The sequence below is a fragment of the Danio rerio genome, chromosome 14 (assembly GCF_052040795.2).
Source record: "Danio rerio strain M-AB ecotype USA chromosome 14, GRCz13ab, whole genome shotgun sequence".
NCBI lineage: Eukaryota > Metazoa > Chordata > Actinopteri > Cypriniformes > Danionidae > Danio > Danio rerio.
In genome coordinates, this window is record NC_141034.1 from 9,390,339 (window position 1) to 9,418,327 (window position 27,989).

Consider the following 27,989-nt stretch of genomic DNA (forward strand, 5'->3'; position numbering starts at 1 on the left):
GTAGTTTGAAAAACTATATTGTATAATAAATAATATATAGAGAAATAAGTCTGCACAATAACAGAAAACGTGTCTAAAGTCTATTAGAAGGTTTGTATTAGCGCAATACAACACCGACCCAGACAATATATCACTTTAATCTATAACAAAAGTCACCGTTTCAAACTATTTAAGGTTAAAAGCTGCTGAAAGAAAGATCAAGGTCCTATAATGGAATTCAAAAGCATAAATAAATGGGGAAAAATAAAAACTTGAATCACAAAATATTAGGGGTGTGACGATTTATCGTTGTATGATTTATTGCGATGCAAAAATGTCACAATATGCATCGTGGCGTTATGACGATTTGATTACGATATGACGCCCGTTTTCTCTTATTAGTTGAGCTGTTTGCACGTGAGCTACGTTCCACCTGCTGTCGCACGTGAGTTCAGATTGCAGCAGCAGTAATGTTAGCAGACCAAGATGAGTGGAGCTGAAATAGAGGATGGCCCATACTCTCAAAATCAGACGTCTGGCAACATTTCGGTTGTACAGTCATTGCTTTAGACTCGTCCGCTTTTTGACACGCATACTGGGTCAAACATCTTAAGTTTTAAAGTCTTCACAGTGATTTACATACTTTGCACAGCGACATGGATACCTTCTAATGGTGTTGAAAGAGTCACATACTGTATTTATAAGGTACAATTCACCCTAAAATATCATTCTGTCTTCATATAATGATGTATTGGCGGCTGCAAAATCACACATGACGTGAGCTGACCGTGAGCTGTTACTACAGAGGGCGGACTATGATAGTCTGCTTCAGTGAACAGAACCTGCAGGTTGTGACTAACAGGTAATAAAGTAGTAAACAACATTCAGTTTGTGGAACAGAGTGATCGTTTAGGAGCCGCGTGGGAAGTATGAACAGCAGTGGAAATGAAACCGAAAGTGTGCACATTATTTAAATAATCATATCGCATTTTAGAGTTATGATTACGACGAGCATGAACTCTTTTGAGTAAAGAGGTACACAAAAATGCACGTCAACATAATATACTTGATAGAGCCGACATCAGCAACGCCAAAGAAATAGTAAACCTGCCTAAACTGCTGAAAAGAGCCACGACTGTCCTGTGTAATGAAAAGACGGGCACCCTGTCACTCATCATGCCCAACATGAAGACAGCCATCCATAAAAACCTCTCAGACAGATACACATAAGTTCAGGATTATTTAAAAGAACTGCTGATTACCTGGAAATGTAGAATTATTATTATTTTTGCACACACAAAAAAAGCAAGTGACCAAGCAAAGCCTTAAGCTCTTACTGTTAAATTCAACTGAATTGAATCATTTCAATAATATTTTATAAGAAGTTTTTAAATTGTTTTATTTTCCAGAGACAGTCCTGTTTAATTTAGTTTCTTAAAGAAGGTTCAGTTTAACAAGTTGAAACAAAAGATATACATAAAAATAGTTTACTTGGTAATTAATTTGCATTTCAGTTTAATTTTCTATTTTTATTCCAAATATCGTGATACATATCGAATCGTGAACATTATATCGTGATACACATTGTATCGTGAGCTGAGTGTATCGTTACACCCCTACAAAATAGGGAAAACTGTTCATTTACAGATGTTTTTTACAGTGATCTGCTTTTATTTACTGTAGATTAATCTCTCTTTAAAATTGTATCCAAAGCTACATTGCATTGACTGTAGAACGCTGCTAAAGATGTTGACCTAAAGTGTCAGAAAGCCTGCAACCAATGACGGATTGTTTCTTTTAGTAATTGAGAGATGTCTAGACTCCTATGCAACTCTCTCACGACACATGTGCACATTCACACCCCATGAAAAACCATGTGTCCCGAAGCTGCTCTCACACCCAGACTGCTCTTCCCCAACCACACGGCCCTCAGACGGCTGATCGTCCTCTTTCATGCCCCGAGGCTTTCAATTCACACTCCGCCATCTGCAGAGCACGCTGAGTCAACGTTGCGCAAGTGACAAAGTATTTTCGTCTATTCAATTTAAGGACTGTTATGTAACAAAGCACCACTGCTTCTCCCTCGGTCCCTTTGCATCCCCCCTCCCTTTCCCTATCAAGTTGTTTTCAGCGAGCAAGAGACAGTGGAATTTGCTCATTTTAGCACTGGCAGTTAAACACAGAAACCCTATCATTGCCTGCAGATCACTCTCGGCCGCCACAGATAAACATTTAAGCAAAAGGTTTTGACTCAAAAACAAACTTTTAACGCCATGCCAGCGGCTATAAGCTTTTAAAGGAGCCGTTGAGGCTTCATAGGCAGAATGAAAACAAACAGGCGATATGTAGGCCAAGTCAACATTCCTCCCGACTTCCCACAGATCAGACGAAATTACATCGCTCAGCATTATAGGGTGTGGAGGGCACTGCCAGATTATACAAATCAAAGCGATCGCATGGAGCATTTGAAACGCGTCCTACAGCCGATTTGGACTCTGGATTTCGCCCACTGTTCTCTCCCTCGCCACAAACCCTGAACCCCAAGCGTTTAAATTTGGCGTTCCGCGAGTGGTCGGTGTCTGGAAATTGTTCACATCCTGTTTACGTCGAAGATTTTCTAACCTCGAACCGCATCTGGCTGGTGAGTCCACTAGTCAAATCTGCTTTTTCAGCGAGTGCAGACCACACAGTTATCGTTTGAAGAAAAAAAAAAAGAGAAAACCTTGAGAGTAGGCCACTGGTTTGGGTCGTATGCATAATGAATAAATATAAATCTACTTTGAGAGATTCTATAAAAATAACTAAAAGGACACAAAGGTGTTATTATATAATTAAAATTTATTGTATTTAGCAAATAAAAACATCACCAAAACCTATTTACATTAGCAAAGTCAAAAAATATAAACCGATCTACAGGAACAATCATAGAACATCTACAAAAGGAAGAAAGATTCACTGCTGGCGTGTATTTCGTTGGTCACTTTTGCAATACAGTGGTCCATCACTATAACGCGGTTCACCTTTTGCGGTTTCGCTGATTTTTTTGTGTGTGTGTGTGTTTTGTGTCCTGATTGTGTCCCATTGTCAGTCAGTCTCCTGTAAAGTACAGAATGCATTTAGCTAGCCAAATTAACATAAGTCTTCGATCGCTAGCAGTGTGAGTTTCAACAAGGATGCAAAAAGGGTTGTAACTGTCCGCAGCAAGACCATCGTAAAGGTGGCGTCGCATACATGATGCGCCACGACATGCCATCCAAACATGCGTGGCGCATCCGGTGTGCAAGTCGACCCTCTTAAGGATGGAGTCTGCTTTCGTTTTGTGAATCAGTAGCTGCAGGAAAAAGAACATTACGCTGGATGCTAACATTATCCGTAGGGATGTCCCGATCAGGTTTTTTTGCCCTTGAGTCCGAGTCATTTGATTTTGAGTATCTACCGATACCAAATCCGATCCAATACTTCTTTAATACATAAAAAGAAGAGCGAAGAAAAAGATCAAGGATGGAGTCAATCCATTGTGCGGTAAGACTTAGTAGAGACATGGAAGCTACGAACGAAATTCTTATGTCTGTGGTGAACAAAACATGGACATCTTATAACAAGGCAAGTAGTTTGTCAGAATTGGTGTCGCTGAAATAGTGGCGAGACGACATTTCGAGGTTATATGTTTGTTTTTAAGGTGTCTTATCAGGTTTGTTGTGTTAATTGTAGACTTTTCCTTTCCACCTCATGCAATGCTAAGTTTGCATACCTTATGATGTTGGCAATATCAATGTTGTCTTCATCATACCTTTATACTATCTCTAGACCGCAGACATAGTCACGCTTTCCGCTTCAAGCTGCTTTCCTGTTCTACTTTGCTGGCATTTAACCAATAGCGTCTCTGCAACATGTGATGTCATGCTGCATGTGTTGCTGTTTCTGTGTGGAGTCAAGAAAGAGGTCTAACTCTGTGCAACAGCAGAACTATAGATGTTAAAAAATAATGAGAATATATTTATATGATCAGGAGGTTACATCCAATTCTAATCGAGTCTGAAACTGCTTGATTGGGCCCGATTTCTAATCACAATTGGATATGGACATCCCTAATTTTCCACACAAAATGTAAAAAGCTTTATGAACGTTTTGCTAACAGCGATGAATGTTTACACCTGACAACAGATTTTAATCTTTGGTTTCATTCTATAACACTGGACATATTTTTCTATGAAAGTTTGAACTTTGTGAGTTTTAAACAAGAGAGAAAATTGTGAAAATGTTAATGCAGGTCTGAGAAAAGTCTATAAAGTGTGTATTAAGGGGTTTTACAGCCTTAAAACATCTAAAATAATTGTAAAAAATGAAGCTGACTACTTTGCAGATTTCACCTATTGTGGGTTATTTTTAGAATGTAACTCCTGCGAATAACGAGAGACCATTGTACTGGAAAACTAGTTAAAATAAAAGCTTTATTTATAAGATATGGCCGATGCGAGATAATATTAAAGCTGGTTGTGTCCTCTGCTTTGATGATGCTTGACGAACGTTTCTCATGTGTACATTTCCTAAGGAGTAGTTTTGCTAAAAATATGCTATGAGTTGGCAGGACAGAAGAATTTCATTTTCGTGTGCATTCAATTGACGTCAATAGGCTGTGGAGCACTTTGGCTTGCGTCATTCTTCCAAATGATCTACTCTTACGTTTAACAGGAGAAAGAAACGTGTGCACCAATTTGGAATGACATCACAATGAGTACGGCCGTCACGATACTGGAATTTGGTAGCAATCGATACTGAAATTTTAAAAACGTGCATTTGTGGCTAACATCTGAGCGCTGTTGAGTGCGTTCTTAAACAGCGCTGATTTGCCGTTGTGTTCACATGCTCAACAGAAATGACTGTGATTGGCTGTGAAAGTCATCAGTTTACCAAACTCACCACTGTTTACTGAGTGTAAACACAGATACAGGGACACTGAAGCATTTTAAAGTCATGTTAATCAGCTGGTTTGTCTATAAGCTGACAAACGAGTGATCCGTTGATGAATCGTGACTTTGAAACGCTCCAGTGTCCCTGTATCTGTGGTTACCTCAGTAAACAGCGGTGAGTTCAGTGAACTGATGACCTTCACAGCCAATCATTTCTGTTGAGCACATGAACACAATGGCAAATCAGCGCTGTTCAAGAACAAGCTCAACAGCGCTCAAATGTTAGCAGGAAATGGCCGTATTTAAAATTTCAGTATTGATTGGTACCAAATTCCAGTATAGCAACAACCCTAATGGTGAGTCAATTTTTAGCTGAATTCTCTTCAATATGATGACTTTATGGCTGCGTCCGAAACCGCCTACTACTCAGTAGGTACTGTATTTGAATTTAAACGTACTACTCTGCCGTTAGAAAAGTACGTTCTATACAGTAGGAATGTGAAAGTATGAATGGAATTCGGACGTACTACATCCGCCATTTTGTCATGGTCATGCGACCTACCTGCGTAATTTGCGTCGCTTCACTCCCATTCATGAATTCGCTCGCGGGGCATCATGGGATAGCGCAGCGTGCATGAGATGCGCACTCCAGAATTTCGCCGGAAGTAGTAAGTCATCCGGGTACTTCTCGCATACTGATTTTCGAATTCTATGTATTTGGACATACTACTCGGCTCGCATACTGATTTTGGCGTACTATAAAGTATGGAAGTATGCGGTTTCGGACGCAGCATATGTCTTTGTTCTTCTCTAATCCACCTGTTTCCTGTCCTCCATATGAGATCTTCTGCATTAGCGGCACTTACAGGAACGGACCACCATGTTGGAGAGCTGTTCCACCCGAGGGGTCCGGCCTAGGAAATAAACAATGGTGAGAGGCTCCAGGTCCTGAGGAACACAACACGGAGACGCTGATGCTTCTGGATTCATTTTATTATACAGAGGGAGAATCTAAAAGGAAATCAGAGATAGAGAAAGGCTGTATTAGAAATAAAACATGGAACGTAACAAATGCAATGAAATAACTTGAACTCAACCAATTTGATTAGAAATGACATTTTACTGTAGTCAAGCAACATATACAGTTGAAGTCAGAATTAGGCCCAATCCCAATTCTACCCCTTTGCCCTTCCCCTAACCCCTACCCCTCGTTTTGCGTGGAAACGACCGCCGTGTAGGGGTAGGGGTTTTTAGCTTGAAGGCGTAGGGCAGGCATGCCCAAGCTCAGTCCTGGAGGGCTGGTGTCCAGCAACGTTTAGTTCCAACCCCAATCAGACACACCTGGGAGAGCTAATCAAGCTCTTACTGGGCTTTCTAGAAACATCCTTGCAGGTGTTTGAGGCAAGTTGGAGCTAAAATCTGCAGGACACCGGCCCTCCAGGAGCGAGTTTGAACACCCCTGGCGTAGAGCTAAGGGGAAGGGGTGAATAGCCCTTTAAACAAAGATTTTTTAGCACCACACTCGAAGAAATTTAAGAAAATTCCCCAGAATACACCAGCCACAACAGCAGGATCACAGCAATCGGAAGTAAGGAGATCCACAAATTAGTATTTTTTGTCATTATTACAAATATTTTCAACAAACAAGCACATGTTTTAATATATTCATAACAGCGCTCGTGTTGTAGTGTCATGCCTTTAAAAAACGCTAAAATAAAACCGCTAAATTTTGCGATCTATAATCCATAATGATAACTCCTGTACAGCAGTCTCACAACATTCTGACACTCAATGACACTCAAATACCGTCAGTAGTGTCTAGTGACTGTGAATGAGCTTTTCACAGTGTCTGTTATTGTTGTTTTTGGTGAGTTTACATAGATAAATATGGCAACTGTGTAAATACACAGTATAGTTACGATCGTATTGCCACATTAAATCATGATAACATGATATATGCCTTCAGTGATTTCCTGAAGATAAATACCAAAAAATAGCACAACTGATCTGATCTCATATGAATTAAGAGATCACGATGACATATGAAGACGTGTGCAGGTGCTGTCCCAATTCTTAAGGGTAAATTTTAAAGCCCTTCCCTTCATCCTTGATTTTAAGGGCCAAGGGGAAGGGGTACAAAAATAGAATTGGGATTGGGCCTTATTAGCCCTCCTGAACTAATAGCCCCTCTGTATATTTTTTCGCTATTTTTGTTTGATGGAAAGAAGATTTTTTTTCGACACATTTCTAAACATAATAGTTTTAATATCTCATTTCTTTTAACTTAGCCATGGTGACAGAACTTAATATTTTACTAAATATTTTTCAATATAGTAGTAGAATTCAGCTTAAAGTGACATTTAAAGGCTTAATTAGGTTAAGTAGGCAAGTTAAGGTAATTATTGTATAATGAGGGTTTAATCTGTAGACAATCGAAAAAAAATATTGCTTAATGGTGCTAATAATTTTGACCTTAAAATGGTTTTAAAAATTAAAAACTGCTTTTATTCCAGCTGATATAAAACAAATAAGACTTTCTTCAGAAGATAAAAATAGGAAATACTGTGAAAAATTCCTTGCTCAGTTAAACATCCTCTGGGAAATGTTTGAGAAAGAAAAATAATCACAGTGTATGATAATTTTGACTTTATTGTGACTTTTATTGTGAATATAATATTTATTATTGTGGCTGCTATAGCCTACACTTGAATGACTTACTTAAAATGAGCTGAAACAACATAGTTGTAGAGATTTTTGGGGGGAACTTAATTGTTTTATGTTCATTTAACTTAATCCACAAATTACGGATTTGTGTTGGGACCACATGAATGAATTGGGTGGAACCCAACATTTTTAGCAGTGTATATAAAAAGTAAAACCAAGTTCAAGTGTGTGACCTCAATCAGAAAGACTGATTTGTCAGGAACACGCTTAACATCTTTTTCAGAGTCTGTAGATCAGGGGTCTCAAATTTCCAGGCCATTTGTGGCCTTCCCTTCTCCTCCCTCCGGCCCACAACTGACGTCAAAATATGATGAGATTCGGCCCATATATTTATACAAATATATATGTTTAAATCACTATCATTGTTGCATGTAGGCACTTGTGGTTTTGACCCCCACCTACTGGGCATTAATCTACTGTGGGCCTACTATATGTCCGGGTTACTTTCGGTTTCTCTCAGCGTTCGGTCGAGAGTAACGCACATGCAGATTATTCCTGCGGCTGATTTAAATGTTGAAATATATGTCCGCAAGTGCTCTATTTTTGCTAAAGCTATATTTTTGATAATATTCCAGGGTCATTTGATTCTGATTTTAGTTGTACAAACACTTCTTCATGGCTTACACATTATACTGGTGGTGTAAATATGATCATTTTGCTAATGTTTGATTCAAATGGTCTCATTAATAGATTTTCCTCATATGCATGTATAGAATCGTGTAAACATGTGCATTAGTAAAGTTTTACTGCTGGCTGAATTGAACATGTTAAAGTAAACGTGAATGTATACATATACTTTTCCCCTCTTTTTTGTAGTTTTACAAAAAAAGAAAGATATTGAGAAGAACAATTACCAGTAAAGTCACTAAAGTTACCCAAACTGCTTTCTGCTATCAGTTCAACGTTTGGTTAAGCAACAATTGATTGGGACATAATAATTAGCATTATTATTATGCCTATTATCAAATTGTAGTATTTTTATAGCAATTACCCTTCAATATGCACAACAAGAAACAAAAAGAAGGAGCTTTGACTGCACATTTAGTACTGTACTCTGGAGAAGAATGTCTGAGTGCATCAATTACTGTACATCAGGCTTCCACTTTTTTGTTGTGCTTGAATGTTAAAGCGGCCCTCCTATAAATTGTCAGTCACTGATATGGCTCCCTGCCAATTTGAGTTTAAGACCCCTGCTGTAGATTAAAGGGAATAACGTTTCTTAAAGACCTCAATGTATCATCAGGAACCATGGGGATTCATTTTGTGTATTTTGTTAACTAATTCCTAACTAGCTAATTAATTCCTAACTAATTTCTAGCTAATCTGTTAGTTCATAGATGCCTGTGCTCAACTCAACCTAATTTATTTCTAGAGCACTTTCAACCAACCACAACAGCTACCAAAGTGTTCATAAAAACACATAATACATGCAAAGATACAAGCAACCAGAGTGCATAAACTCACAACACATGATTAAAAGCTAAAGAAAATAAGTGTGTTTTCAGTGACCTCTGAAATGACTCCAAAGTAGGAGATGTTCGTAAAGGTTCACGAAACCCTCGAGTACTTTTTTGAGATGTTAACAGATTTGTGTGTTGAGCATCAGTTAAGACAATGTTAGCATCTGTCAGCTTTAATTGTGGGGAAAGCTGAATAATTTGGAGCTTTTGTCAGCTAATATCAGCTTCTAGGTTTAAAATGATTTTTGGGGCGGGACTAAAATCAGCGATGAAGCGCAAAACTGCAAGTGCAAAGATGACGCGTCGGTTTCTCATTATTATTCATAGCAGAGTTTTCTTATCCTATAAGAAGAGCCGGCTTCTTAATTATTCATGACTGCACGTGCTTTCTGAAGGCAAGGCAGACCTGCCAGTGCCAAGCTGTGAGATCCTACCTTGATGACTGGGTGAGACCGCGTCCACAGACCCACGGCACACAGTATTTAGCCGTTGATGAAGGCTTGAATGTGTTTGCTTTGATGATCTACAGGGTTTGTAGCATGTTTTTCCCTGCGATGCTGTCAGGGCCGATACAGCAAAGCTGTTTGTGTGCAGCAAGCATTTTTGTCTGGAGAGCAGTACGAGAATTTGAGAATGGTGGACTTTGTCCTTATTCCAGTTCATTCAAATTTAGACACATCGCCGTGCTGCTGTTTGCCTTAATTCTCCAGATTACCAGCAGGGCTAATGGTTCAAATAGACAGGGCAAGAAACCTGCTGCACTAAGGCCCCGTTTACACTAGTGCGTTTTAGTTTTAAAACGGCGTTGTAGAATGAAAACGATCCGCGTCCACACTCGCGTTTTACCCAGCGTTTCTGAACAGCTCTCCGTCCACACCAAAACGCTGAAAACGCACATCACGTGACCACACACACACTCTCGGGCAAGCGCTCCAGCATTTCTACCCAGATGAGAGCTCTGCTTGTCGGACTGCTCATCACGCATCTCCCGCTGGATCTAATCTCACTATATTTGCTAAACGTGATATTTCATTCATGTTGTTGTCTTTATCTGACGACATAGGCCAATTCCCTGACTTTGGTCATTGGAATCTATTAAGTTACTTGTTCACGGGTAACATGTTTTGGTTAAGTGCAAAGATAAGTTAATGATTAATCCAGGTACATTGACTGATCGCTTGCCCTTATTTCCTACAATGTATAAACTTATTGTATGTTATACTTTTATAATTGTCGATTATTAAAACTGATATTCAGCAAAAGAGAGGGTGCGTTTCGTATTTTCACTTAAATTAAAAGGAAGCAGTTGTTATATGCTCCGTTTTGTTATAAATATCCACGCTCAAATATGCAGCACGACGCCTCAACATTTCTGCTGTCTGTTAAGTTGCTAATATTAAAAAGAAATAAGGCAGTTCCTTAAATCATGTTTACATTTTATTGTTGAGAAAGTGAAACAACGTAGCCAAGGTGATGTGAATGAAGTTATAAAGTCCACTGTTCCGTTTGAAGATTGACGCGTGTCCTCGGTATGTTTTCCATATCAAACTGAGAAGGGGGAGACTGCAGCCTTGATCAAACTTGCGAAGTCTTAACTTACAAGAAGAGGATGCGAGACTGAACTGTGTGTGGGCTACTTAATATTGAGGAAAAGCCCCAATCAGATAGGCGAACGTTTGCAGCCCCGCCTCCGTTTTCAGATATCTCCGTCTTTCCCCATCCACACTGAGACGGAGCAGCAGCGTTTTAGAATGAAAACGGCCTCTCCAGCGTTTTCAAAAAGCTCAGTTTTCGGCGCTCGAGAACTCCGGCGTAGTGTGGACGGATGGCGTAACCGTAGCAAAACTTATGCGTTTTCAAACTAAAACGCACTAGTGTAAACGGGGCCTAAGTCTGCATTCAAACCCCGGGATTGAGGGAAAAGTCCTCATTTAGTGTTTATAAACACGATTATCTTTACAATTGTATAAATTGTGGTTATCTGTATATGAAATTACGAATAACAAATGTTGCAGGACATTAAATTACTGTTTATTACTTTGCATTTTAACTTTGTAAACTATAAAATCATGCGTCTTCTCACGGGTTGTGTCTCATTTTGTGAGCCGACTGACAACAGTTGTTCGCTCCCCTCCTTCTCCCCTGTTCTGCTGGCCACGCCCACTCCTGCCACTGATCGTGGCAATAATATCTGGATGCAGCCTTTATGATGCAAGCTGAGACTGCATCACTCAGTGATGCAATGTCAGACACAATGCACTCAAATGGAGCTGGTGACGTCACTGCGACGGGTAGGGTTAGGGGTGGGGTTAGGTGAGCCCATTAAAAAGCACTGGATACAGCCCAGATTGCACTGCACTAGGTCTGCAGCCAGACCCATCTCGATCGTGGAGCTCCACACACATTATGATGCATCTTTTGAAAAAATTCTGAGGTAGACTTGAACCGAAAGCTCTATCACCTCTACATTTCAAGCGTGATCGCAGAACTGTCAAATAGAGTTGATCCTTGGAGCGAAAAGATCTCATGGGTTGGTGTTTATTGAATAGCGCAGAAATATTCTCAAGGGCCAGGCCATGGAGTGATTTAAAAACATACAACAGTATTTCTACTGAATTATAAACTGGATCAGTAACCAGTGTAGGGAAACCAGTACAGGTGTGATGTTCTCTCCCTGTGCTTGTGATCTACAGGTTTTTTTCATTTATTTACCTTTTCAAATTGTATTATGTAACCAAATTCACAAAACATTTGATTTTCTAAATAACATTGAATACTTTTAGCTTATAGTTTTCACTTAAAACCTGTTCACAAAGCTGCTGAGACAACCCTTTACTAAAGAAGCAAGTTTTAAAATAAGATTAAAGAGCTGGATTGACTTTGTTGCTTTGGTTGATGTCATAATAACTATGCAGACAGTGATTGGCTGATGGCGAGGGGAGGCGTCGCTGTCAGAGATTCATTCATGGAAACTTTTCAGAGCACAACATTGCTGTCATATTTAAATATAGGTTCCAAAATAAATAAGATACAGCCGCATCCAAATACAGATTTGAAAATGCAGAGTAAGTGCAGAATTGCAGCTTTTTAGTGTTACTAGTTAATGTATTCTTATATTTTTTAATGCTTTAATATATTTGCTTTTTGAAAAATATATAAAATGGCCACATGTGTATATATAGAACATGTATTTGCATGAATATATTTTATGCCATTTATTTGCATTTTGAAATCATTCAAAAAGTATATTTGAGAACACATTTCTTACCATATACAGATGGGAAAATAAGTATTTAACATGTCAACATTTTTCTCAGAAAACATATTTCTAAAGCTGCCTTTGAATTTTCACCAGATGTTGATAACAACCAAAGAAATGATGGTGATGGCAGCTTAAAGACGCCTCTTATATAGAGAATGAAGTCACATGAATTGCTCAGATGTGAGTTTTCACAGACTTCAACAGAGTGTAAAAATCTTGGTGGTTGCTTCGGGTCTCGTCTATTCAATCTGATCTTTAATTTCCATTGGATTTAATTCAGGTGATTGGCTGGGCCATTCCACTGCTTAATTTTCTTTCTCTGAAAACATTTGAGAGTTTCCTTGGTTGTTTTTGGATCATTGTCTCGCTGAAATCTCTCCTATGTTTTCATCTTCACCCTCCTGATAATGTAGATGTTGGATTGAAGCAGTGAATATTAATTCACAATGAGGAAGGGCAGAGTGTTTCTGAAGAACTGAGAGAGATTTCAGCTGCTGTCTGGACTTTCACTGCCAACTCCCTTTCTTCATGTGTTTGATACTTTTTCCTGTGTCATTTCATTTTTTTTACACATAAATTCATTTGTAAACTAATTCGATTTGTTTTCTTTGCATATATAGATTTCAACATCTGGTGAAAATTTCAAGTCAACAGCACCTTTAGAAATATGCTATCTGAGGAAAAATGGTAACACGTTGTATAGGTTGTTTTCAGTCATGTGGGTCTGGTGATGCGCGGAATTTAGATGGAGGGCAGAAAGTGAAAAAATGAATGGGAGACAGAGGAAAGACTGCATTTTTTCACCATTTATACCATATTTTAAAGGAGAAATAAATAGAAAATAACCACATATGTTGAGCATGATCCTTATATCATTAATAGGACTAAAGGAACTAAAATATAATTGCCTCACAAAGGTGGTAGATACTATACTATAAAATACTATAGTATCTAGAGACTTTGGAAGCTTACTATAGATAATTACTTGAATTAAACTGTGCTAGTAATTATATTGTTTCTGTGGTACAACTGTAGTAATAAATTCAACAGGCTTCAGATTTCTACGCTATATTATACACCATCACGATGCACCACAGTTTACACTAACGTTACAGGATTTATTACAGTTTATCAGTTTATGCTGCAGCATTCTGTAGCATTTATTAACAAAAACTTGAACACATTATTCACTTTACTGTGTGGTTCAAAAACATGTTTATTATAAATTACTATAATTTCCCCATGCAGATATCTTCCAGACATCATGAAATAACAGATGAAAAAGCGTGGATGCATAGTCGACAATATTATTATTATTATTATTTATTTTTTTTGTAAGGGAGAAAAGTGATTCACAATAACAACCATCTAGTTTTGTCGCAAGGATTGCATTTTTTGTTCAGTCGATGAACTTACCATCAACAAACATTCACAGCTGCTGCGCATCTCTGTTCACGTTATGGTTGTTTATCGTGCTTTGTTTATTGGATTATTGCAAAACAAGACAGATTTCATTGCAGCTATTACGTACATGGCAGGGTATGTTATTTATATTCTTCTGGATTGTGTGTGTGGTGTTTGTATATGATTTTTATATAACACATTAACATATAATACACATATGTAGGCCTGTATATAATCTTTATTGGTGCTGTTAAACGAATTATCACGATCAAAAAAAGTTTGTATGGATGTATTAAAAAAGTGGTTTATTACATGCTATTTCTATTTTTGTAATGTAATGTGTATTTATATAGCGCATTTATTGTGTATGGCCATACACCCAAAGCACTTCACAATCATAAGGGGAGTCTCTTTACACCACCACCAGTGTGTAGCATCCATTTAGATGATGCGACGGCAGCCACAGTAATTAAGTAGTAGTAATTGGTGTAGTACTTGTAATTATTATTATTGTTGGTGTTGTCAGTTATTATTACTGTTGTTTCTTTCATTTTACTGACAATAAACGCAAAGGAAAAGCATCCCGGTGTGTATGAGCCTTAAGGATGCACAAATGAACACAATCTCCATAGACGACCCTCTTGTGAGCCCTTTCTTTTGGCATTTTCAGTTTTTTACATAGATGACTGTAGTCGCACAGTCTCATTTGAATTTAAAGCAACATTTGCCAAAATGAAATGATTTGGACCAAACACTAAGAGGGGCTGTTTCAAAGAGTTATAAAAAAAAACATTTGTGTGAAAATTTGAGCTGAAACATACACACTCTTAGTGACTTATTTTACATCTTGTTAAAAGGGGCATAACAGGTCCCCTTTAAAGCAATCTAATCTATGAAGTCAATAAATGTGAACAAGACCTGCAAACTCAATCTATCCTCATGAAAACATCCAGATCGCTATTAAGAGAGGCTTTCTTGACTTCTGTTTTCTTATCTATGTTATTATATTTGTGCAAAAAGGTACTCAATAGTTAAGCATAGTCAGCCTGATGAATATTTACCATGTTGTAGTGGTTGTCCGCACTCCACAGGTAAGGACAGTTCCCTGCGCAGAAATTTGCTTTATAGCCTTTGGGTTCGTGGATCCACTTCCAGTTCAAGTCCCGGCGGAAATCAATATAGAGAGACCTCAGACAGCAGCCCTGATCATTCCTAAAGGAGGCACAAAAAGTGTTGCAGATTATGATAGTGTGGTAAAAGAGATGTTTACCTTAAAGAGCCTCTATTATGGGTTGAAAATTACCTTCCATGCAGTGTGCAACACAGCTCTAAGTGAGTGAAAACAACTAGCAGAGGGGTAAATCTGAAAGTGCACCTTGTTTAAAAATATAGATTTGTTTTAAATAAAAGATTCGAGTCGTTTAAACGATTCATCGTTTGTCTAGATCTTTTGCCTGTTCGTATTAACGTCGTCACGAAACAATACCAAATATGTTCTGTGCTGGATCTGGTAAAACGTGAACGCGCCTTTCCCTTCAGACACTAGCAGAGTGCGAGGAATCATGGGATTGATCATGATGCATAGATTACTGTCACTGAGATATGGCCAGACATGCAGCTGTGGGGAATAAAGGGTTAAAGCTCATTTTCACAACACCACCACAGTATAGCTAATTGGGTGCTGTGTTTGTTCCTGTCATTTTTCTGATGATTGATGCAAAAACCTATTCTGCAGCACTTGATTTGCCGGCCATTCGTTTTCAAAGGAAGGATCAGCAAAGACTACTAATGTATGGGACTTTGTTAGTAACTGTAGTACGGACCAGTTTCTTCTTCCTCCAGATCCTGTAAGTGTTTCTCCTTCCTACACAATGTTAAATGTGATTATGCAAAATATGTATTTAATTGTAACTCATAATCACTCCGCACGACTTGTAATCAAGTGATGGTATCTGTTATAGATCAGTGCTTGTATTGCATCTCTCAGGTCCTGTCTACACAGCCAGTTAAATGTGACCCAATTCCGATTTTTTGCTCATATGTGACGCAGATCTTATTTGTTCTATGGCTGTGTAAACACGAAAAAAAAAATGCATGCATTCGGATATTCAGAGATAGGTTTCAGGCCTCCTTCATATGTGGAAATAAATCAGATACAGATCGGATATGTGACAATGCGACTGTCATGTAAACAGGCTGATCGGATTTATTGAGGCGTTCCGTTTTATACGTTATTAAACTTGCGACAATGTGGTGCTTCTCCGCGATTTAATGACATAGAAGGAAGAGCGTGTGTGGAGACGCCAACGTGTTAAACAACAACATCAACAGAGGAAGCATGGAGGAGGAAAGAAGTCAATCGCCACAATTTGCTCCCACCAGACCTGAGATCTCTCTCGTACCCACAAATTCCTCTGAATGGTGGAGGACATCATGTATAAACCATAGGCGCAAGCTGCGATGACGGAAGGATAGATTGAGTTAGCAGGACTAGTTCACATTTATTGACTTCACCTGTACCACATGTCTTTGGGGGAATCCGGAGCACCCGGAGGAAACCCACGCGAAGGCAGGGAGAACATGCAAACTCCACACAGAAACGCCAACTGAGCCAAGGTTTGAACCAGCGACCCAGCGACCTTCTTGCTGTGAGGCGACAGCACTACCTACTGCGCCACTGCCTCACCTCGGGCTACGTATTGAACAACTTTATTCTCTCTAACACCAGTGTGCACACAGGCAAAGGCTACATATTCAAGTACACGCACACATCAGGGCTATACCATTACATAAACTGTGAAGGGGTAAATATGGACTGAACTATTCACTGCTTATGCTACACTTCGCAAATATTTCACAGAGCTAAAAACAAGACAATTTCTTCTATCGTGGCTAGTGCGGCACAGATGCTAGAAACTGCCTTTATGAATGTGCGACATCATAAATTGTATGGCAAGTGTAAACGCATGAATTGGATATGGGTCACAATTAAAACAACATGTAAACAGACAAGCAAAAAAAATCAGATATAGGCAACAAATCGGAATTTGGCATTAAGACCTGACAGTGTAAACAGGGCCTTAGGTTAAATCTGTATAGTTTATTTCACAAATCTCATCTAAAACCACGTTGAAAACGTAACGCAAGCTTCTTTAACCAATTTAAATGCATTTGCCTTTGCTACCATCAGCTGTTTCTCACGGTATTGTCAATATTCAAAATATGCCACTGTGTGGATCATTACTGATTTTGTGTCGTTGTTATTACTTGGGGTTAGGGTTAAGAGCAGAGTAATATGCTGGTGTTTAACTGCATTGTTCTATTGCATTCCTGCATTGGGCTCACAACATATACTCTGTGCTCTGAGTACTAGACGTTTCTCTCCGTCTCGCGCTTTTTGCAGTCGACCAATCACAAAAGACTGGATCATCAGACCAATCAGCGCAGATTAGCATCACGCAAAGGATGTGTTTGGGAACAAATGAATTGCTGAACAAATCATATGGTAGTTAATGGAATAATTAAGTAAAAATAAATGCATATTATAAGATCTGCACTGTGACTGCAGAGGGTCTGTTTAACTGTTAACGACTTTTAACAACTGTTGTCTGTCGGCTCACAAAATGAGACAAACCGTGAGGAGACCACTTATTTTTTAGTTTACAAAGTTAAAATGCAAAGAAATAAACAGTGATTTAATGCCCTGCTACATTTGTTATTCGTAATTTCATATACAGATAACCAAAATTTATATCATTATAAAGATAATCATGTTCAGATAAACACTATAAATGAGGACTTCTCCCTCAATCTCCGGGTCTGAATGCAGACTCAGTGCAGCAGGTCTCTTGCCCTGTCTATTTTAACCATTAGCCCTTCTGGTAATCTAGAGGATTTAGGCAAACACAGCAGCACGGCGATGTGTCTAAATCTGAGCGATTTCCTGATAAAAGACAACGTCCACCATTCTCCAATTCTCGCACTGCTCTCCTGACAAAAATGCTTGCTGCTAACAAACAGCTTTGCTCATCAGCCCTGACAGCATCTTGGGGAAAAACATGCTGCAAACCCTGTGGATCATGGAAACAAACACATAGACCCTTCATGAACGGCTAAATTCTGTGTGGCGTGGGTCCGTGGAAGAGGTTTCACTCATTCATCAAGGTAGGATCTCACAGCTTGGCACTGGCAGGTCTGCCTTGCCTTCGGAAAGTATGTGCAGTCATGAATAATTAAGAAACCGGCTCTTCTCATAGGATAAGAAAACTCCGCTATGAAGAATAATGAGAAACCGACGCGTCATCTTTGCACTTGCAGTTTTGCAATATGTCGCCAATTTTGATCCCGCCCCAAAAATCATTTTAAACCCGGAAGCTGAAATTAGCTGACAAAAGCTCAATATTACCCAGTTTTCCCCACAATTAAAGCTAACAGGTGCTAACATTTTCTTAACTGATGCTCAACACACATAAATTTGTTAACATCTCAAAAATAGTACTCAAGGGTTTCGTGAACCTTTAGGAAAATAAGCACAACCATGTTACACCATGTGCCGGGGCGTACAACGTTTTATTCTTAAAATGGCTTAAAGTGGATTAGGACACGCCCTTAATGCTTTTGCCCAATGCGCTTTAGACTTTGCGTCTAGATCACAGGTGTCAAACTCAGTTCCAAAAGGGCCACAGCTCTGCACAGTTTAGTTCCAACCCTAATTAAACACACCTGATCAAACTAATTGAGTCCTTCAGGCTTGTTTGAAACCTACAGGTAAGTGTGTTGGAGTAAGGTTGGAACTAAACTGTGCAGGGCATCGGCCCTCCAGGAATTGAGTTTGACACCCCTGGTCTAGATCATTAAAATAGAGCCCTCTGTAAAACACACATGACATTGTAACATAATTTGAATAACACTCACTCACTTACTATCTTTCAGCTTAGTTCAAGATTCTTCAAGAGGTTGCCACAGTGGAATGAACCACCGATTACACTGGCATATGTTTTAAGCAGGAGATTCCCTTCCAGCAATTTGAATAACAATAACAACAAAACCCTTTGCAAAAGCACTATATAAGTAAACCACATGACAAGTCTTGAAAATCACATTACTACTTTAAACTTAAACTGAAATCATTACTCATAAAAACAAAATCTCGCCTTGGCACCTTCAAACAGTCTTTTTAATAAGCAACATTTTCAGAAACATATTCACTTTTACTGTACTACATAAAGTGGGCAGGATAGTTCCTAAAAAAAAAAAAAAGAAAAAAAAAGAAAATTTGGTTTAAAAATCAAGTGAGAAAAAAATGACTCTCCTCTCAACATCTGCTGTCTAGCTGCGTCCAAGTATTATGTCTACTTGACTGACTTCTGCAGCAAACTCTGATTTGACTTAAGTGACCAATTTTTATGTTGCTTAGCAGAAAGCAAGCACTCTACACAACAAATAAAGAGCATTTAGATCCAGGACAGACGGGATGCAGACTGCATTATCAGACGCGACACTCCCTGGGCAAGTCTCAGCATGTGTTCATTCGGTGTGTGTGATGCAACAAGACCTTAACCTCTGTTTTAAATACACAAACATCAGGATCAATCTCATGCAGCTTTATGTGTCTCTTGCCCCTGAGTTAAAATGAGTTTGACACCCCTATTATAGACGTTTTAAGGCTGTAAAGCCGAAAGTAATGAAACAAAGACTTTTTCATTCCGTAATGTCGCCTTACAGCTGCATAACTTCTACATTTCTTTTAGCATGTCCAACAGTCCAACTTTTTGTGCAGTGGTTAGCATCTTCTGCCCTTTGAGTGCTATCGCATGTGCCTCCGACAGTGCACAACGTTTTGTTGGGGAGAAAACTTGCAAAAAAACGAGAAAACAGCACTGCTAGCTAAACTGCTAGCGATTAAAGATTTAAGTAAATTTGCCAAGCTGAACGCATTCTGCACTGTACAGGAGACACGGAGATTGATTGACAATGGTCTACAGCCAATCAGGACGCAGAACACAAGGCACTAATCAGGACACAGAACACAATGCACTAATCAGGACGCAGAACACAAGGCACTAATCAGGACGCAGAACACAATGCACTAATCAGGACGCAGAACACAATGCACTAATCAGGACGCAGAACACAATGCACTAATCAGGACGCAGAACACAATGCGCCGTAAAAAAAGCATGTCAAATTGCCCCCAAAAAATTCTGGACACTGCGAGGCCGCATTATAGGGAGGGACCACTGTATTTCACATTCAGTTTATTGCAAATTACACATTTAATATATGTAATTTCAGTTTAAGGACAATGAAATGGCAATATTAAAATGATTCTCTGTCGAAATGAAGTATATCAGAGAGAGTAATGATAAACAATAATCAAAAGAAATGTCTGTGTACCGTGTGCATATGGAGGTGTCTGCTGCAGATCTCTTCTTGCGAGTTTTCTTGATAGGGCTGTCCAGCCGGTCAGTGGGCAGCAGGGTTAAGATCAGATGGGGAGTTTTTGTGCTGAATTCAATCTGTCCTTTGGTCACACCTGGTTTCCTGGTCTGTTTTATAAGATCGTCGTCAATGCCTGGGAAGGAATCAAGCCAACATGTCAACAACAACAACTGAAGTCAACCTTTTCAGTAAATCTGACGACTAGAAAGTGCTCAAATATTTTTGGTTATCATATTGAATGGTGTGTTTATTGATTAAAACTTGTGTTCCCACTTTATATACAGTGGCCTTAACTAATATGTACTTACACAGGAATTAATAAATTGTTACAATGTACTTATTGTGTAAATACATGTACTTATTTTGTACTTATGCTTAATAAAATACCTATATGTAATTACATCTGTAATTAACTTCTGTAATTACATTTGTAAATACACTTGACCATCCCTTACACCTTAACCCACCCTAAAACCTACCCATTCCACCAAACCTGTCCATAACCCAACCCCTATCCCTACTCAAGAGCACCACAAGTGTTCTCAAATACATCATTAACACAGTAAGTACATTGTATTTATTTTTTGATGCAAGTACATAGTAGTTAAGGACACTTAATATAAAGTGGGACCAAACTTTTTTGATTCTTTTTTTTTTCATGAAAAATATTCTTAATGATAACAACTTTAATGGAGTCAGATTAATAACAATGAAGTCAGATAATGGATTTCAACACGCCATCCTTCAGCTGCTTTCTGTTTCTGACTATTGGTTCAGAATAGCAGCGTAAGCTTCAAGACTTACACAACCAACCTACATGCTGGAGCTCACACAAGGATCTAATGGCCGTGTCGTTGCTTCATAATTTCATTTCAAGCCAGAAGAACGAATTTGCTCGAATCACTTTCAATTTCACTTTTTAGTGAAATATATACGTGTCCTAATGGTGTTTTTAGCAACGTGGGACATTTGACTGTCAACATCTCAAAAGATGTGTTTTGGTGTTTCGTGACCCTTTAATATTGTATAAATGTCTTTGTTTGATGGTTTTCTTTTAAGATATTCTGACCATTTTGATTGCAATTTTTTGGCACCAATATAATGGCAAAATACACACCCATATATTATATTTTACTGTTGTTATAATTATTATGCATAAAAATTTGTATGCAGAAATATTTGGCATGAAAATGAAATGAAAAATGCTGATTGGTTTAAAACTTTGTTTGATATTCATATTTTATAAGTGCAACTCATGTCAAACATGCTGAAAATCTAAACCATTTAAATGGCAGGTGTGGTGGAAATTCATTTTATTCATCTTATATTCATTTCATATACTCATTTGTCCTAGTTACAAAGGTATAAAGATGTTCTCTGTACTGTTTAAGTTAGACCAAGTGTGACCACTTAAGAGCCCATATTATGGGTTTTTGAAAATTCCCTTACATGTAGTGTGTAACACAGCTCTAAGTGAAGTGAAGTATCCAGCTAAGGCTTAAATCTGTAAGAGTACAGTGTTTAAAACGGTTGATTCATCTATAAAAGAGTCGACTCATAGTGCTTCAAACGAGTCGCCTTGATACCGAGTCATTAGGTGTTTCGCCATGACGTACTAACGAAACCAAGTTATTCACGTGCACGCGCAAACCCGGCAGAAACGCACAACACACACACACAAACATGCCGGTGGATTGAAGTCACACTGCAGATGGATATCATCGAATCTCTACCCAAAGATGAAACCTCAGCATTATAACCAAGCAGTTGGAAACTACTGGAAACTTCTGCTACAAAGAATACTTCATCAGCGTTTGTTAAAGGAAGGATCAGTAAAGAGTAACTTACTGATGGACGTCAGGATGGGTTTCTTCCTCCGTTTCTCAAGTGTAAGTACGTGTGATTAAAGTTGTCGCCTCATTGACTCCAGCTTGCAAATGTATTTAGTTGTGATTTGTTACTTGTAACCGCGTGTACTGTATCAGGTTAACTGGCTATATTCTCTTATCGCGTGCAAAGCCACGTTAAAAACGCGACGCGTGCTGCTTTGTTTACGGAGCTCGGTGGACGAGGGTAGTGTGTGTGTGCGTGCGCTGTCGTCCGGAGGTATGTGTGTGTGTTTGTGTGTGCGCGCGCGCGTTGTCGCCCGGAGGTGTGTGTGGACGAGGGCAATGTGTGTGTGTGTGTGTGTGTTTGTGTCTGTGAAAAGAGCAGAGTGAGACAAGCTATGAGATCTCCTCGACAGTTTTTGCTCAATAAAATAGTTAGTCGTCTGAATTTTCAAGTCCATCGTCTGTATTTACATTGACCCACTGGCAGCTAAAATCCACGCCTACACTATCGAGCGTGTATGAACTGTGATTACTTTTATATTGCTGATTAGCTGTTTGGCATTTCACTCTCTGACTGAAGGCAGTCGACCAATCGCAACAGGCTGTCATCGGTCCAATCAGCGCAGATTAGCTTCGCGCTAAGGAGGGGTTTGGGAACAAATGAATCCCTAAACGATTCATACAGGAGTCGCTGGGATAATTGGGTAAAAATAAATGCAGATTATGAGACCATGAAAGTGTTTTTTGACCTTGCATGCATATTAGACTGTTGTTGGAGACCCTTACAACCAAGATATGACCCTATTTCATGTATAATATGGGCTCTTTAACATCTGTTTATCACCAGACAACATCTGGATAAGTACATGGTGATTTAACAAACTACATGTTCGGATGGGATGTAAAGCCGAAATGTAGATGGTCAAAAATGAAGTTTGAGCGCTGATGTAACTGTGATTCATCCTGTATGTCACTGATGACCTTGTGTGTATTACAAACTAGAGACAAACAGAACGCACTGTTTCTGCGTCTCACTCTCTGCAGAAACTATTGTTGATGTATGACTGTGCGACCTTCTTTGTAAAGAATACAACTTTAAAAGTCGCTTTGGGTAAGAATTGACCACTGAGAGAGCGTTCTTAAAGAAAATTCCCACTACACAGGTAAAATACAGCAGCTTATATTATATCATAACTCTCCTGATTGAGCCACAAATTCTATTTAAAGTCACTTTGTTAAACTGCAGAGTTACATTTACAAAAGTTGCAAATATTTAAGGGCGAAGTTTAAACTCCCATAATGCAATTCAAAGCGTAAATAACCCACTGCAATTCAGGCTACAGGCAATTTCTGTGCAAATACACATTTTTACAGTGCACTATTTACATATTAAAAACTGAACACCATGCACCACAACTTAATTTGTGACAACATTTATAAAAAAACGTTTCAAGAGTTCACACTTAGCTCATGATTTATACATAGCTTGTTTGGCATGCTGTCCCGGGAGAGAGCCCTGAGCTCAAGGGATCCTCGAGCCCAGGGCTCCCCCCCTTTTGCAGGGCGAGTGGAGATTGAGCTCAGGTCTATCTCAAACTCCCCCGCTGCTGAGGCCAAGGCGAACTTCCTGAGAGTAAGACATTATAAAAAAGGTTTAGGCTTGTTTTATCTATAATATAGAGCACATTTGGATGGTGGGAGGAAACCGGGGAACCCGGGGGAAACCCACGCGGACACGGGGAGAACATGCAAACTCCACACAGAAATACCAGATGGCTCAGCGAGGACCCAACACCATTGGTATTCTTGCTGTGAGGCAACAGTGCTAGTCACTGGGCCACCGTGCCGCCCATTCTGGATAAAGGAGGAAGAAGGGGAGGAGGGGGGGTTTCTTCCAGACGAAGATAGTTGTAGAAAGGAAATGAGGATATATATAGTGGTTTGGGATCCTTTGATTGGAGGATCATAATTAGTTAATGTGGACCAGCTGGGTAAATCATGAGCACATGCTTCTCTCGAAATTAGTTTAAAACTAAAACTTCACTTATTCTGAAGGATAAATCACCTGCAAACCTGGCTTCCAGCTCTTCGCTCTTGTTAGGAACGATATTGTTTGTAGAAGGTACGAAAGTACAGCAGGGACAGTGAACGCTGATCTTCAGGCCAAGATTTCTCTCTGAGACAGAGGGAGAAAGGCGTTTATTTGTCTTAGAAAAGGAAATACTACAAGCTCCTCCGCTTGATTGAGGAGTAAATATACGTTGAAGCCTCCGCATGAACTCACTGACCTCTGAACGCCATCCACTCCTTCACAGTCTCTGTGACGTCCACAGAAAGCCACGCTCCCTTGGCTCGAGGCTCCACCGTTCTGGAGTCGATGTACCTCTGAGACGGGGCCGTCACATCCTCAGATTTCAGGATCTGTGGGTGTAAAAAGGAAGAAAAACCACAAGCTTATTTGTCTTTCCCATTCATTCACTTGCCGCTCTATTTCTTGCACAACACATCATGACAGAGCAGTTGATGTAAATGTGAGAGCAGCAGCACAGCACAGGCTCATCCAATGGAACAACTTGAGCCTTTTGTCTGGAAAAACCACACGGGATTGTCTTTTACCTGGTATATTTCCACTCGCTGCTCTGTGGCGCGCGCCTGTGGGTTTGGCGCTCTAAAGATGCGAAATTCTGCTTTGACCAAAGTGCTGGAGTTTCGCTCCACGTTGGTGACGTCGAAGCCCACTATCCTGAAGTACGGACTCTGAGGACCCGGGCTGATCGAGTCTGTAGAACAAAAGCAGGATTCACGTCGGACTTGTTTACACTTTGTGGGCTGCGTGTGGTTTTCAGAGGGTCAACCTCAAGGAAATAAAACTCGCCATGCTGCCAAAACAGCAGATGTAATGACTGACTCCTTTCAGCTTCTCTAAGGCCTCATTGAGCTTAAAGTTGACGTATTATTAGCAAAATGATGCATATTACAGGTACACTATATAAAATAGCTGTTTGATCAAATTTAAGCTGCAGGTATATGCTCATTTCTATACACACACACACACACACACACAAATACTACTCATAACTAGGGCCAGACAGAATCTGCAGACATTTTTTGCTATTTCTGCGTAGGATTTTGTAAAAAAAAAAAAAAACATCTGCAGATTTATGATCATCACGGAATGATTTTGGGAAACATAACTAAAAACGTAATACATGAAATAAAACATATTACATTTTTAACTTTTACTTATTGTTTACAATGCAAATCTAGTTAGATGCACTTATTTGGTAAACAAAGTCGCTCATATAATATCTCTACTAAAAGACAGAAACTGTTCACAAACTGTTATGTAAATAAATCAAATGAACATTTTATTATTACTATTATTATATCAAAATAATAGTGAAATTAAATTAAAAACAAAATAAATATAAATGTACATCAATTTACACAAGTAAATTAATAGACTCAATGATAGCCTAAAAACCAGCAGAGGTCACGCGCAGATTCCGTGCCTACTCATAACTCTAGTCTTCAGTCTCACAAATAGTCTAATATTATATATATATATATATATATATATATATATATATATATATATATATATATATATATATATATATATATATTGTAAATTACCTTTTTAGAATTTCCATCATTAAAAATTATTGTATTATTATTATATGAAATATATTGATCTATGCAGAAATACGTTTATCAAAATGCTGCATAACAGTTGTATTTTTGCCATAATACAAACAGCTTAATTCTATGTGTAAATTGGTCAATATTCTATACTTAATACATCATTTACAATACATAATTTCCTTTTTAAGGTACAAAATTTGCTTTAAAAAAAGCATCAAAGTTATTTTGACTATAAATTAATCTTGTACATTAAAAACAAAAGTAAAAATACCTTTATTATTTGTTAAATAAGAAGAAAATTTAGAAAAAAAACTTGAGAATAATTCATGGTTTATAATTGTTGTCATTGTTATTTAATAATCATGCAGTTAATATTGAAGAAATTTAGCTGTGTATATCAGTTATTGCTGAATGTAAATCTTAATAACGGTCATAAGAAACAATATTTGTCAAATAATTCATGCCACTACCAGTGTTAGGCTATGTTCATGTTTAGAGTTTAATATGAACATGTACTGAGTAAAATATAAATATCTTAACCCTTGTGCACTGTTCAAATTTACTACCCTTTTGTTATGTTCAGATTGAAAACATCTCATTCATATATATATATATATATATATACATTTTATCAAAACTACTAATTTGCTTAGAAAATAACATGATTTTAACTCTTTAATTGATAAAGTTTGGTGAAAACAAAATGACATATAATTTCAATATAAAAAGGTAATTGTGGACAATTTTTTTTTACCTTTTATCTTGAATATGTCAATGATTAGTAACAACATTGGCTTTGATGCATTGTTGGATTTCAAATTTTTCTCCCTAATTTACTGTTGGTGGCTATTTTTGCTCCTTTTACTTTCATTATAACCTCATTTGATGATGCATAAAAACACAGTCTTTGTTTTTATTTACTCCTTGTAGTTCTGAGAGCTGAGATGCAGATTTAGATTTTCTCAGAAACTTCAAGGTAAGTGCACAAAAGTCACTCTCACTCACACACACACACACACACACACACACACACACACACACACACACACACACACACACACACACACACACACACACACACACACACTTTGATTTGCTGTTATGCTCCATAAATCCAAAAACAAAACCAACTATTAACTATTAATGGTGCCAACTGATGATTAACAGTAAAAAATACTAATTTTACCTCTTCCCAACAGGGAAAACCACCAACACTTAAAAATGCATGATTACATGGAGTCATGGTTTTTGTAATCATAAAAATGTGATTATAATGAAAGTCAATGGGTCAAAAACAATGCATTAAAGGCAATGTTGTTTTGCATGTCTAAGACGTATAGGTAAAAAGCAAAAAAAATCCAGTCCACAATTACTTTTTATATTGAAAATGTGTAATTTTGTGACATAATTTATTAATTTGGCAATTAAAGGGATATAAATCCTGAAATTTTCTAACCAATTTAGTAGTTTTGATCAGGACTAAGGTTAATTAACAGATTTTTCCAATTAAGACCTAAAATCACCCTAGAGTGGATGAAAATATCCCCAACAGTAATCATTTCAATAAATGGTTTTCATACACACACACGCATTACTTTGAATGATGCAAGCATTAAAGTGGGCATCAGCATCATCACTCACTGGTATCAGTGCGCAGCGGCATCATGTTGACCCTCTGCACCTCTTTGGCGTAATAATCCTCCTCGCTGCTCTCCCGCTCGCACGCGGCCTCCGCATGGCGCGCGCGCTCCTTCAGCAGCTCCTTCGTGCTGTTATAAAGCAGCATCACCTCCGCCGGGACAGGCTGCGGTGTCGGGCTCGCCTCGGGATCCGGTGGACTCCGAATGCGCAGCTTGCTCAAAATCTGCCCGCGCACAGCCTCGATCCTTTTGGACTTGTGGTCGTCTAAGTTGTAGGAATGGCACGTGGAGAATCCTTCCGCAGACGCAAAGAGTTTGAGAACGAGCAAAGTCAGATTGATGAACCACATGGTCGGTTGACAGCTGAGAGGCTCGGGTGCGCAGCTATGTAACGCCGGGTTGTCTTCGGGGAGCGCGCGCACTGAGCAATGGAACAAACCCCAAAGTGCGTGGCTGCGCTGCTCGCGTCCGCGTGCACCAGGTGAATGAGCAGCTCTGCTGTCAGATACGCGCTTTTACCTTCTCACACACTTGTTTTCCTACACTCATACAGACTACTTATGGTCAGAATAATAAAAAGATGGTTGCGCAAAGCACCTCACTGTGTTAATGACAAGCTATTTTAAGTTAATCGGTTTTTCTTTCTTTCCTGAAGGTAATATTCAAAGCGCAATCTTTTAAGGTAGGACTTA

General features: G+C 38.7%; 1 protein-coding gene across 2 annotated transcripts; it reads right to left on the reverse strand.

Moving 5' to 3' along the window:
- Nucleotides 1-2,797: 2,797 nt before the first annotated feature.
- tgfb5 (transforming growth factor, beta 5) lies at nt 2,798-27,704 on the reverse strand. Of its 2 annotated transcripts, XR_015507073.1 has the most exons (8): nt 27,299-27,704; nt 24,629-24,792; nt 24,301-24,433; nt 24,078-24,188; nt 20,136-20,313; nt 14,801-14,951; nt 5,061-5,900; nt 2,798-4,935 (listed from the first exon to the last, which is right to left on the reverse strand). XR_015507073.1 is itself a non-coding variant. In XM_087281156.1 (7 exons), exons 1-7 carry the CDS (start codon nt 27,645-27,647, stop codon nt 5,742-5,744), a joined length of 1,245 nt encoding a protein of 414 aa, XP_087137282.1. In that variant the 5' UTR covers nt 27,648-27,704; the 3' UTR covers nt 2,798-5,741. The 2 variants fall into 2 exon arrangements, 1 of the variants encoding a protein (XP_087137282.1); XM_087281156.1 differs by having other exon boundaries at nt 2,798-5,900.
- Nucleotides 27,705-27,989: the final 285 nt, after the last annotated feature.

Coding starts and splice junctions, on each gene's coding strand:
- tgfb5 (XM_087281156.1), bottom strand. CDS start 27,647: ATGTGGTTCATCAATCTGACTTTGCTCGTTCTCAAACTCTTTGCGTCT. Junction 24,434..24,628: donor AGCGAGTGGAAATATACCAG/GTAAAAGACAAT, acceptor TTACACCCACAG/ATCCTGAAATCTGAGGATGT. Junction 5,901..14,800: donor CGGACAACCACTACAACATG/GTAAATATTCAT, acceptor ATTTCCTTTTAG/ATTCTCCCTCTGTATAATAA.